This window comes from Artemia franciscana, chromosome 15, assembly GCF_032884065.1.
Source record: "Artemia franciscana chromosome 15, ASM3288406v1, whole genome shotgun sequence".
Lineage (NCBI taxonomy): Eukaryota > Metazoa > Arthropoda > Branchiopoda > Anostraca > Artemiidae > Artemia > Artemia franciscana.
Genome location: NC_088877.1, coordinates 9,252,217 through 9,263,583, shown reverse-complemented (window position 1 = coordinate 9,263,583; position 11,367 = coordinate 9,252,217). Strand labels below are relative to the sequence as shown.

At 35.7% G+C, this 11,367-nt stretch overlaps 1 protein-coding gene across 1 annotated transcript in view; it reads right to left on the bottom strand.

Annotated features, from left to right (window-relative positions):
• Positions 1–284: 284 nt before the first annotated feature.
• Positions 285–11,367, bottom strand: part of LOC136036017 (innexin unc-9-like) — a 35,265-nt gene continuing 24,182 nt past the window's right edge. Inside the window, exon 4 of the mRNA XM_065717939.1 lies at positions 285–546. Coding sequence (XP_065574011.1) covers positions 285–546 — 262 coding nt within the window. The remainder of the gene's footprint in view (positions 547–11,367) is intronic.

Sequence of the window (11,367 nt, the reverse complement as noted above, 5' to 3'; positions counted from 1 at the left end):
TTTGGGAGTTTTGTCATTTGTTATTTTTAAATTTATTAAAAAGAAAATAAATAAAAAATATATTTCTAAGTTAATGCATTACAGGAAATTGAATGGAACGACTTGAACTGGTTTGTCTCGAAAACAGTAGAATTCGCTTGAATTAAAATGATTATTTATCCCACTGTAGCCTATGTTTCATGGGCCCTTATCCTGATGAAAGCCTTAGATCTTATTTGGAAGTTTTGTCATTTGTTATTTTTAAATTTATTAAAAAGAAAATAAATAAAAAATATATTTCTAAGTTAATGCATTACAGGAAATTGAATGGAACGTCTTGAACTGATTTGTCTCGAAAACTTTTGTCGACTATCATAACCTGGCTGCTCTGAAGTCCAAACATAAACAACGTCGGTGGCCTTATCTCTCGCCTCTGAGGAGGAACTCTGGCTTCCAGTCTCAAAGCCTGGCTTCCCTAGAGGTTCAGAACTCGTTTCACCTTCCAGTCTAGCATTTGTAATGTTATGAACCTGCGGCAAAACCTCAGGAGAATTTTTCTCACCAGATCTGCAAAATACATAGAGGTTTGGAGAATAAACGTAAGAGCTTAATTGGTTTTGAGCACATTTGATACAATATTTAAAATTGTATTCTTATCTGCTAAAGCTTAGGTGATTAATATCTGTAAAGCATTTGTATTTGCTTTGTATTAACAGGTGCTTAAAACCTCTGCAATACGGTTTTCTGATATGCTGAATTGGATGGAGTAATTTTCAGAAAAATCCCTGACCCTGTTGGAGGGGTTTGCCCCTTTCTATGGGACCAGCAGGAGAGGGGGTTAGGGGGAGGCATGTCTTCCCTGGAAATTTGGGACTGTAGAGTAATTATAAGAAAACCAAAGGGAAGAGATCAGAATAGGGAAATACCTTGGAAAAAATATGTGTTGCCGCATAGTTGGGTGCCTGCCAATAGATTTTGGCTCTTAATAAGGAAATTTTATGTCTAATTTGTGACTAAGTGATCCCTTTCCAGTTTTTGGCAAACATTTTTTCTATATGATTTCATTGAAGAAACAATAAGAAAGAAAAAAGAATCTTCATAGTAATGAATAGTAAACAAATAACGACTCTTGTCAATACCGAAAGCGTAAGAGCCTAACTATTGATAACATCAAATCAATAAATCAGCGTTTCATGGTGATCCTAAATACTTATTTGTTTATTAGTATTTAGTGCATTTATTTGTACATAAGTAAGTTCGTATACTTATAGAAAACACAAGGATAACAACTTAATAAGGGGCAATTTTGGTAAAAATATGCCGTCAATTTTTGCTTGGATGCAAGAGGACCCATGAGCTGATATATGAGGCTACTATAATCAGAAATGTTTTTCCCCTGAATGGAATTGTTGGAATATCTGTGTTTTCCCCCTGAACGGATACGTTTTTTGTGTTTTATTATCATTTGTTTATTTTTTTCCAAGAGTATTACATTTAGAAAATATAAAGATGTCAAATATGTTCATTTTTGGCATTCAAAATTAAATGAAGAACATAGAATTAAAAATGTTTATTTGATTTTTTAATCTTAGTTTTAATATTTTACTTTGAACAAACTGCTTTGATAATGCGTTACTTTTCATAAATACTGAGTATAAAGACATTAAATATTTTGGTGTTAGATAAGCAAGTTCAAAATAGTTGAGATTGTTTGTCCAAAACTTCGGCATTGCTCAACAGAACTGAATGCTGGGAGTTTATATCTTAGTTTTTGCAAGTGGACTATTGTATCGTTTATTATATGTACTTGCTTACTTTTTTTCATTTTTATATACTTTTGCTTTAATTGACGTACTTTCTTATTGCCTATAGAAAAGTGTTTGTCTCTAAGTTTCATTAAATGAAAAAACATGTTTTTTTCGACTGAACGTAAGGATAAGCATTATAACTTAAGAACGAAAAGAAATTATCAAGTATATAAGGGTAGTTGCCCCCTCCTCAGCACCTCGCTCTTCATGCTAAAGTCACTCGGCACTTCAAAAAAAGTTACTCATTGTTCTAATTAAAAGATTTTTGTGTTTCATGAGTCGTTTTTAAGGAATTAGGGCAAAATTTGAACTTTGGCGTAAAGAACGAGGTGTTGACGCCGGGGTAACCCCCTTCATATGCGTAATAAATCCTGTTCGTTTTAAGTTTGACGTTGCTCCTTAGTTTCAGTTGAAAAAACTTATATTTTTTATAATTAATTTCTAATCGTTTTTAATTTGCGCCAGGATTTCTGGCTCCACCTCCATGGAAAAGTCTCCCTCTTCACAGAATATCCCCTGCAAAATTCAATCCTGGCGAAAATTTATCCTGGACAATTACCCTTAACATCTTCACGCGTAAAATTCACTCAGTAAAGAGAAAGCAAGACATATAAAGACATTTCATGTAGAAATTCTGGTAAATTCACCCAGTGGAAATTTTTCCCTGAAACTTTCACCTACCTGGAAACCTCTCTCTCTAGGGAAAATCCTCCCGTTTGAAATCCTCCCATTAGAAAATATGTCCTCTCCTCCCCAGCCAAAAAATGTAGGCATACATCCCAATAACAAATACTATATGTAAATAATGGGCGAATTTTATAAATTACAAACCTTTCCCTAGGACTGTAGGGGTTCATTTTATCTTCAAAGACATAGATATTGGACCTTTCAACTATGTTAATCAAAATAGCTATCTCAAAATTTTGATCGGACAGTCTTAGGAAAACATAGGCGCGGGAGGGTGCCTATTTGCCTTCCAATTTTTTTGGTCACTTAAAAAGGGAACTAGAACTTTTCATTTACTTTAGAATGAGCCCTCTCTTGATGTTTTTGGTTCACTGGGCTGATACGATCACCCCTCAAAAAAAAAATGTACCCGCGATCCTTTTTCAGGCAAAAATTACAAGATTAAAGATTTTTGCAGATACGAGATTGAAACTTCTGCAGTAGGGTTCTTTGTTACGCTGAATTTGATGGTGTGACTTTCATTAAATTCTATTGTTTCGGATTGTTTCAAGAACCAGACAGATCTTCTTAGGCTCGTAGGTCTTGATGGATAAGACTAAACTTAATGAAACTTGTATATTCTTTCATCAAGTTTAGTCTTACCCATCTAAAGTTAAGAGCCAGAGAATATTTGCCTTATTTTAGAAAAAAAGGAAAAACACACCCTAAAAGTCTTAGAATCTTAATGGAGATCACAACATCAGATTCAGCGTGAGGTTTCAAGTTCTTATCTACAAAAATATGGTATTTAGTATTTTTTGACAGAAATAAGATCACGGATGCGTGTTTATTTTATTTTTTTTATTAAGGGATGCAAGTTGTGAACTTTGCCCGTTGTTTAATTATAATATTGATTATTGGGAAGTATACAAACGTGTTCAGGGGGGCTTTTTTATGGTAGGGGAGGGGAACAGGTGGAGAAATGTCACGTGGGAGGATCTTTCCGCGGAGGAATTTGTAATTTGGGAAGGACATTTTCCTTGAAGTCAGATTTTCCTGTATTTTTAAAAAACGATCAGAGATTAAATAAAAAAAACAAGTTTTTTCAACTGGAAGTAAGTAGAAGCATTAAAAAAAAAAATGAACAGAAATTATTACATATATGAGGGAGTACATCCCCTCGTCCTAGCCGAGTCGGTTGGTGCGCTGGATTTGGGATCCTTTGTCTGAAAGGACGCGGGTTCGAATCCCAGTGTACCCAATTGTTCAGTTTGGGACGGTAGTCAGTGGCGTGACTCTGTAAGCTTAGCCAGAGTCGACCCAGCTTTAAATGGGTACCTGGAGAAATCTGGGGAAGGTAAACAGGAAGGGTGTGCAAAAGCACAGGATGGTTGGCCCCCCAACCCCCCATTGCACTTCCTGGCTGAAGGGCCAAGAAACGGAGATCAGCACCGCCGGTAGGGACTGTAAAGTCTAATGCCGTATCCTTTACCTTTACCTTTTTACATCCCCTCGTGAATGCCTCGCTCTGTAAGCTAAAGTTTTTTTTAGTACTTTCAAAGGAGCCATTTATTTTAATTAAAGAATTGGAACAAAATTCTATTTTCATCAGAAAGAGCGGGGTATTGACGAGGGGAGAACCCCCTCATATACGTATTAATTTCTGTTCGTTTTAAGTTTTAATGTGGCCTCGTACTTTCAGTTGAAAAACTTTTTATTTAATCAGCATAATAATTCAATTTTTTCATATATCTATTGGTACCAAAATCAAGGAGGCACACTCGTGCCTCTATAAAGAGGCGACACACGACAATGTTAAGCGATCTTCGGTTCCAGTGGTCGCAGACGGATGGGGAGGGATGCATTTCGTAGCCCGAGCTCCAACTAAGAAACCTGCAAAATTTCATCCCCCTCCAACTTTTTCTTCATGGGGAAAATCTGGCCGAAAGTTTCGACCTGTCAACCCAAGCCCCCCTTTAACGTTGTCCGATCGGGCTGAAATTCACAAGTTAAGGTCCCCTAGGGCCCAGGAGCTTATCCGCGAAATTTCAGCTTGATCCAATAACTCCTTCCCTGTTTTCCAGAAACCACGCATAGCCACTTAAAATTCATTTACTTTTTTTTCCTAGACGCCTACAGGTCACATCCGACATCGGATCTGGGTGTACGAAGACTCATTGGATGCGGAATTCTCCGAGTAAGTGCCCATGAAAGTTTCGTAGGAAAATCTTAACCCCCCGAAAGTTTCGACCCTCCAACCCCCCCACCCCTTTTAACGTTGTCCGATCGGGCTGAAATTCACAAGTTAAGGTCCCCTACGGCCCAGGAGCTTATCCGCGAAATTTCAGCTTGATCCGATAACTCCTTCCCTGTTTTCCAGAAACCACCCATTAGCTATTTAATTAACGGATTTCTCTCCATAAGAGCCCATGGTAATTTGAAATTTTTAAAACCTATTGAGAAGTTATATTTACACACATGCAAGTTATTAGCTCAGTTGGTAGAGCGTGAGACTTTTAATCCTCGGGTCAAGGGTTCAAGTTCCTTACGGGCGGTTTTTTTTCACAACATCAAAAAAACTTTGATAACACCTGGACAGCTTATCATTTGAGAGATAACAGAATATTAGCTTCTTATGAGCAAAAGAAACATTTCGGTCATTCTATCTATTTTTTTTCTATTTTATACAATGATTTAAAAGCGGGGGGGGGGATTCCTCTCCTAATTCCTGTACGAGGAGTACAGGAATTATTAAATTACATCCACCATGGATTGTAGAAAAACGTACAGAATTAATATGAAAAAAAATTAAACCTGTACAAAAGAGTCTTTAAAAGCGGGGGGTTTGCCTCTCCTAATAGTCTTCTTATAGTCCTAATTTTTTTCTATTTTATACAATGATTTAAAAGCGGAGGGGGCGGCAGCCACCCAAGTTCCTCTCCTAATTCCTGTACTAGGAGTACAGGAATTATTAAATTACATCCACCATGGATTGTAGAAAAACGTACAGAAATAATATGAAAAAAACTTCGTTTTCTTAAAGAGTTAAAGAGGCTGCGTCCCAAAGTCGAACCTTAAAACGTACAGGAATTAGAAGAGGCAGTTGGGGGGCTGCCGCCCCCCAAACCCCCAGCTTTTAAAGACTCTTTTGTACAGGTTTTTTTTGTGGGGGGACTTCATTGTTACTATTTACTAGTTTCGGCGCAATGGTTCTCCTGTCCTCTTGTGTTTAACATTTTTCGAAGTTATTCCATTATTCATTCATTTCAATTTTTTGTTAATTAAAAGAGGGCCTTTCCGAAGCCAAGAGCGGGGGGTTAGCAAAAACACAAAAAACCTGTACAAAAGAGTCTTTAAAAGCTGGGGGTTTGGGGGGCGGCAGCCCCCCAACTGCCTCTTCTAATTCCTGTACGTTTTAAGGTTCGACTTTGGGACGCAGCCTCTTTAACTCTTTAAGAAAACGAAGTTTTTTTCATATTATTCATTTTTAGAGATTCGGTTACTATTTAGCTGGATCGCTCTCTACTTGCAGTTCTTTACCATGAGCTGTTCGATTACCCATCTCAATAAATACAGAGATGATTGAAATATTGATAGTTTTTTTCTGCGCTACCAAAAGTATTGTACATAAAACTTTATAGTTTCATACAATGTAGGCTAATCAAAGAAATAGAACAGTTTGTTCTACTAAAGTATGCAACAAGTTTAATTTTAAAGCAAATTGAAATTACTCTGTATATAAGTGGAACAGCCCCCTTTTCAACACCTTGCTCATTAAACAAATGTTTTTATTGCTTTGAAAAATCATTTTTTTTCCATTGCAAATTTTCTTAAGAAATTTGGACAAAATCTAAACTTCACAGAAAAGAGTACAGAACTTAGGAGGAGACAGCCCCCTTCATATAAAGAATAATCTGTTCAAATAAGTTTCAAATCTGTTCCTTGCTTTTAGTTGAAAAGCTCTCTTTTTTATTTAATTTCTGATTGTTTCCTAACTCATACCCAGGCCTAACCACGATATAATTTGAGATATCGCTCCCTTAAATCCCTGGTTAATTGCGTTTAAAATGTGTAAATCCATAATTGTACGTGAATTAGTACTGTTCTACCTTTAAATTTGCAATTTCAATTTTGCATAAAATTTGAATATACTTTAAACATTGGCGATGAATAGTAAACTTTGGTAAAAATTACTACTACTACTACTACTAATAACTCACTGCAGCACCAAGCCGCCTGAGGCCAACACAGCTACGCACGCTCCTCCTCCAACCTAATCTATTTAAAGCCTCCCTTTTTACACCCTCCCAGGCCTTGTTAATATTATCGCTGAAGAAATTTGGTTGGATGAAAGGAGTATTATTGTTTATATGGATGGGAATTCTGTGAGACTTTTGATTTTCTACATAACTGAAGCCATCACAACCTCTAAAAGGGAATTTTTGTTATAAAATCAAAACGTGGTATCTATGCAGGCAGGATCATTTTTGAGTATCTCTACTTCTTCTTGAAACTATTCTAAGGTGTAGGAAATTGAAGAAAGACAAGTCTACATCTGATCTAATCTTTCGAAGGAATAAACCTTTCTGTAATTTTGGTTTGAGATTGATTTTCTTTCAAGATTTAATACATAACAATTAAATATATTCTTGATTAAATAAATTGATGCTTTTGCCAGGAATCCTATTTGTTTAAAACTTGCTGCATTTTGGTTCATTTTGCATGCAATTTAATTTCTTTTTTATTTGAGAGCTTTTCCCTAAAAGCATTTAAAGATAAACTTATTTCTAGAAAAAAATTTCTAAAATATATTCGATGTCATCAAACGACCACTGCTATTTCGGCGTCTGGCCTCCCTGGAAAATTTTATGCCGGCACCCTTGCCCCTTCCGCAAAAGAAGGGAAAATCTTCTCAGGCTCTTAATTTCTGGAGGATGGTTTCAAAATTAATGAATATGATATGCTTAAAAGTAAATTCATTTGATGATATATATATATATATATATATATATATATATATATATATATATATATATATATATATATATATATATATATATATATATATATATATATAAATTCCCTCCTGACAAACCCGAAGTATTATTTTTCAAACCACTCCTTGTCAAACCATCCATCCACTGTATCCTTGAAAAGCCAATGAAAGTCCTTGAGAAAATTCCCATTGTCGGAGCTTCAAAATTAGCTGCTATTGCATCTCAGAAGGGCCTTCCAAAGGAACCATGCATTCAGATAGAATTTCTAGTTCTTATGAATATTCATTTCATAGACAATAGAAACATTTTCAAAGCCTTGCAATCTAGATAAAGATAAAAGAGTTCTTTTGTAAAATCTTGACCACTAAGGTAGAGGAATCTTAAGGAGCAAAGAAAGAAAGAAAAGAGATGAGCTACTAGAGCACAAGACTATAGCGCACCTGTAACGACAGAGTGAAAGTAATAGGGAAGATTTTCTAAGAAATGCTGGTGTCTGTCACATAACAGAGAGTTTTAATTAATTAAAAAAGCGCGAGGGCCAGGAACAAACCTTCAGTGCCCTCCAAAGTAAGGAGCCGACAAGACACCGGGACCTACCATTCAACTCCAAAGGAGGCTTAGTCAAAGGAGGCTTAGAGTTGTGACAAAGAGTCAAACTTTACCGTAAAGCGCGAGGCGTTGAGGAGGGGACAATTCCTGTCATATAAGGAACAATTTCGGTTCGTTTTAAGTTTAATGTCGCTCCTTACTTGCAGTAAAAAAAACTTGTTTTTTTTATTTAATTCCATACATAGGGCGTGATTCATTAGCTTAAATAAAATATGTGAAACCCTAGAGATCCCAATTTTGATAAAAGCTGTAATATATTAAAAAGCATGTTATATCAAGGAAGTCCTCTTGCAGTAATGAAATGTTAAAGGAAGTCCTTTCAGAAAATTTCTATTGTCGAAATTTCAAAATTAGTTACTATTGCATCTTAGAGAGGCTTTCTAAAGAAACCCTTTATTCAGACGGAGACTCCCGTCTTTATGTAGTTTTCATTTGATAATAAACGAAACATTTTGAAAGCCTTGCAGTGTAGATGAGCAAAACAACTGAAAAGTTTGCTTTTAAAATCTTGATCTCTAAGATAGATGTGTATTACAGAGCAAGAAAAAAAAACAGATAAGAGACCATTTAATTTTTACCCCATTTTGGTTGCACCCTGTTTTTTTTTCTAAACAAGATACGAAAGAAGTCAAAGGATGTTTTTAAAAAATTTTAGCTATCAAAGTTTTAAAATAAGTTACTATTGCATCTTAGAAACTCCTTCTGAAAAAGCCATGAATTTAGGCAGAGACTCGTATCTTTATCTATTTTTATTTAATATGCAATCGCAATAATTTGAAAGCCTTGCAATGTGAATAAAGAAAGAGACGGAGAGAAAAGTTCATATTAAATTCTAACCACCGAAATATTGAATTTTACGAAAGAAAAAAAAGGAAAAAAAGATGTTTTACTGGACCTGATTTTTCCCGGCCAAATTTTGAAGTGGAATTAATAATGAGGATTTACCGCTGGCTTTACCAACAACTGTTTGTTAAAAAAAGCACCTTTGAACAAGCTTACGGGTGCAGTTCTAGCTTTTACTTTAGTTCAGAGATTAACCCCCCCCCAATAGAGCGGATCCGTTCCAATTATGAAAATCACGTATCTAAGACTTCTGCTTATTTTTCCCACCAAGTTTCATCCCGATCCCTCCAATCTAAGCATTTTCCATGATTTTGGTCTCCCTCCAAACTCCCCCCAATGTCACCAGATCCCGTCGGGATTTAAAATAAGAGCTTTGAGACACGATATCCTTCTCAATATCAAATCTCATTGAGATCCGATCACCCGTTCGTAAGTTAAAAATACATCATTTTTTCTAATGTTTCAGAGTTCTAATGTTTCAGGCTGTAGTTCTAGCTTTTACTTTAGTTCAGAGATTATTACGTGTGGAACCGACTGCCAACTAAACTTCCCATTTTTTCAAAAAAAATTTTCAAATTCATTTTTTCAGAATTCCCGATTAAGTTGTTGTTCTTGTCGTTTGGGATTTCACGCATTCGACCAATAGGTCATTTGCGTTCGCATCACTCGATTTTTCTGTGTCTTTTGTAATCACTAGCTTGCTTGGGTGTCACTTCAGTCAATACTCATTAAACTTGTATCACTAGTCTTGCTTTTGTAAAGTTCTCTAAAAGACTAAAATTACAGAAATCAGCATGGTTGTCAAGTCAAAATACTTTTTTAGTGAAAGAGGGAGTTTCGTGAAACAGTTGTTGGAAGTTCAAACCCTAACCGTTCAATCCCAAAAGTAGTAATTCAAATTTTAAATCACTAGCAATGACTGATTAAATCCAAGAACGAGCAGAAGTGAGAATTAATAATCATTCAAACTGTTCGTGTTCAGGGGTGACCCAGACTAATAAAAACTGAAACTCTTAGAAAAGGGAATTTTGATAGGCTATAAACTATTGCTTAGAAAGAATTAATTTTTAATGCTGATTATATATACTCAATAAATAATAAAAAGAAGTTTCTTCAACTGAAAGTAAGGAGCAACATTAAGACTTCAAACGAGCGGAAAGTATTCTGTATATGAGGCGAGTTGCACTCTCTTCAGTGCCTAACTCTTCACGCTAAAGCTTTCAGAATTCTTATAAAAAGCTTTTATTCTAATTAATCGAACCTGTATTTCAGAGGTCATTCTTGAAGAATTTAGAAAAAAATCTAACTTTAGCGTAAAGAGCAAGGTATCAAGGAGGAGGCAACCCCCCTTATATACGAAATAGTTTCTGATTGTTTTTAATGTTGTTCCTTCCTTTCAGTTGGTAAAACTAGTTCGTTTTTTTAATTTAATTTCTGATCATTTTCTGATCATAATACCAGAAAATCCAGGTTCCTCTCAATGCAAAATTCCTTCCTTCCACAGAAAATTCCTCCAAGTAAAGTTCTTCCCATTTAGAATACCCCCTAGAAAATTCTCCCCAGGTAATTCTATCCTCTGTGAAAGTTCTTGGAAAATTTCTTACGGGCTCTTAAGCCTAAGGAATTCTCCTTAGCATACTTTCATTTTAAAAATAATTCAATTTCTGATCGTTTTTTAGATCATATCGAAATATCCCTCCATGGAAATTTTTCATGGAATTCACCTCGCCCCCGGGTGGAAAGTTGCTCCCGTGGAAAATCCCTATACGGAAAATTCCTCTACGGAAAATTTCTCCTGTTGCAACTGCTCTAAGGAAAATTTATCCTTCAGAACTCCCCCAGAGAGAATTTCTCCAGAAGAAATTCCACCCCCAAGCTGAAAATTCACCCTATTCCCCCCACCCACAAACACAATGTCTTTATATTTCCCAATAACAAATACTGGGCATAAGCAATGTAAAAATTTGGCAACTTACAGCCCTTTCTCCAGAGGCTATGGGGGATAAAGTTATCCGAAAAGCCATAGTTATTGGACCTTTCAACTATGCTGAACAAAATGCCAATCTCAAAACAATTGCAAATGAGCAAAATAAAACAAAAAAAAGAGCCTAATGATTTGTTTTTCTATGCTGTAGCTGTAAAATTCCTGTAGTTTCTGTAGAAAAAAAAACTCAGCTTTCGCCCACCGCAACATGAAAAAAAAATATCGATACACTTAATGTAGAAGCAATACTACCACAATTTTTTTCTTTCTTTTTCCGGGAGGGGGGCAACCCTTCATATATCTATATATATAAAAATAAGTTGTCTGTCTGTCTGTGGATCTGTGGATCAGGTGACGTCATGTTTCGGCTGACGTCATGAAATTAGTTGCCGTCATTTTTGCTTTGAAGGTGACGTCATTCAAGTTATATAAGACATATGTTCGCGTAGAAATCTATTAATGTTTAAGTTTACAATGACTG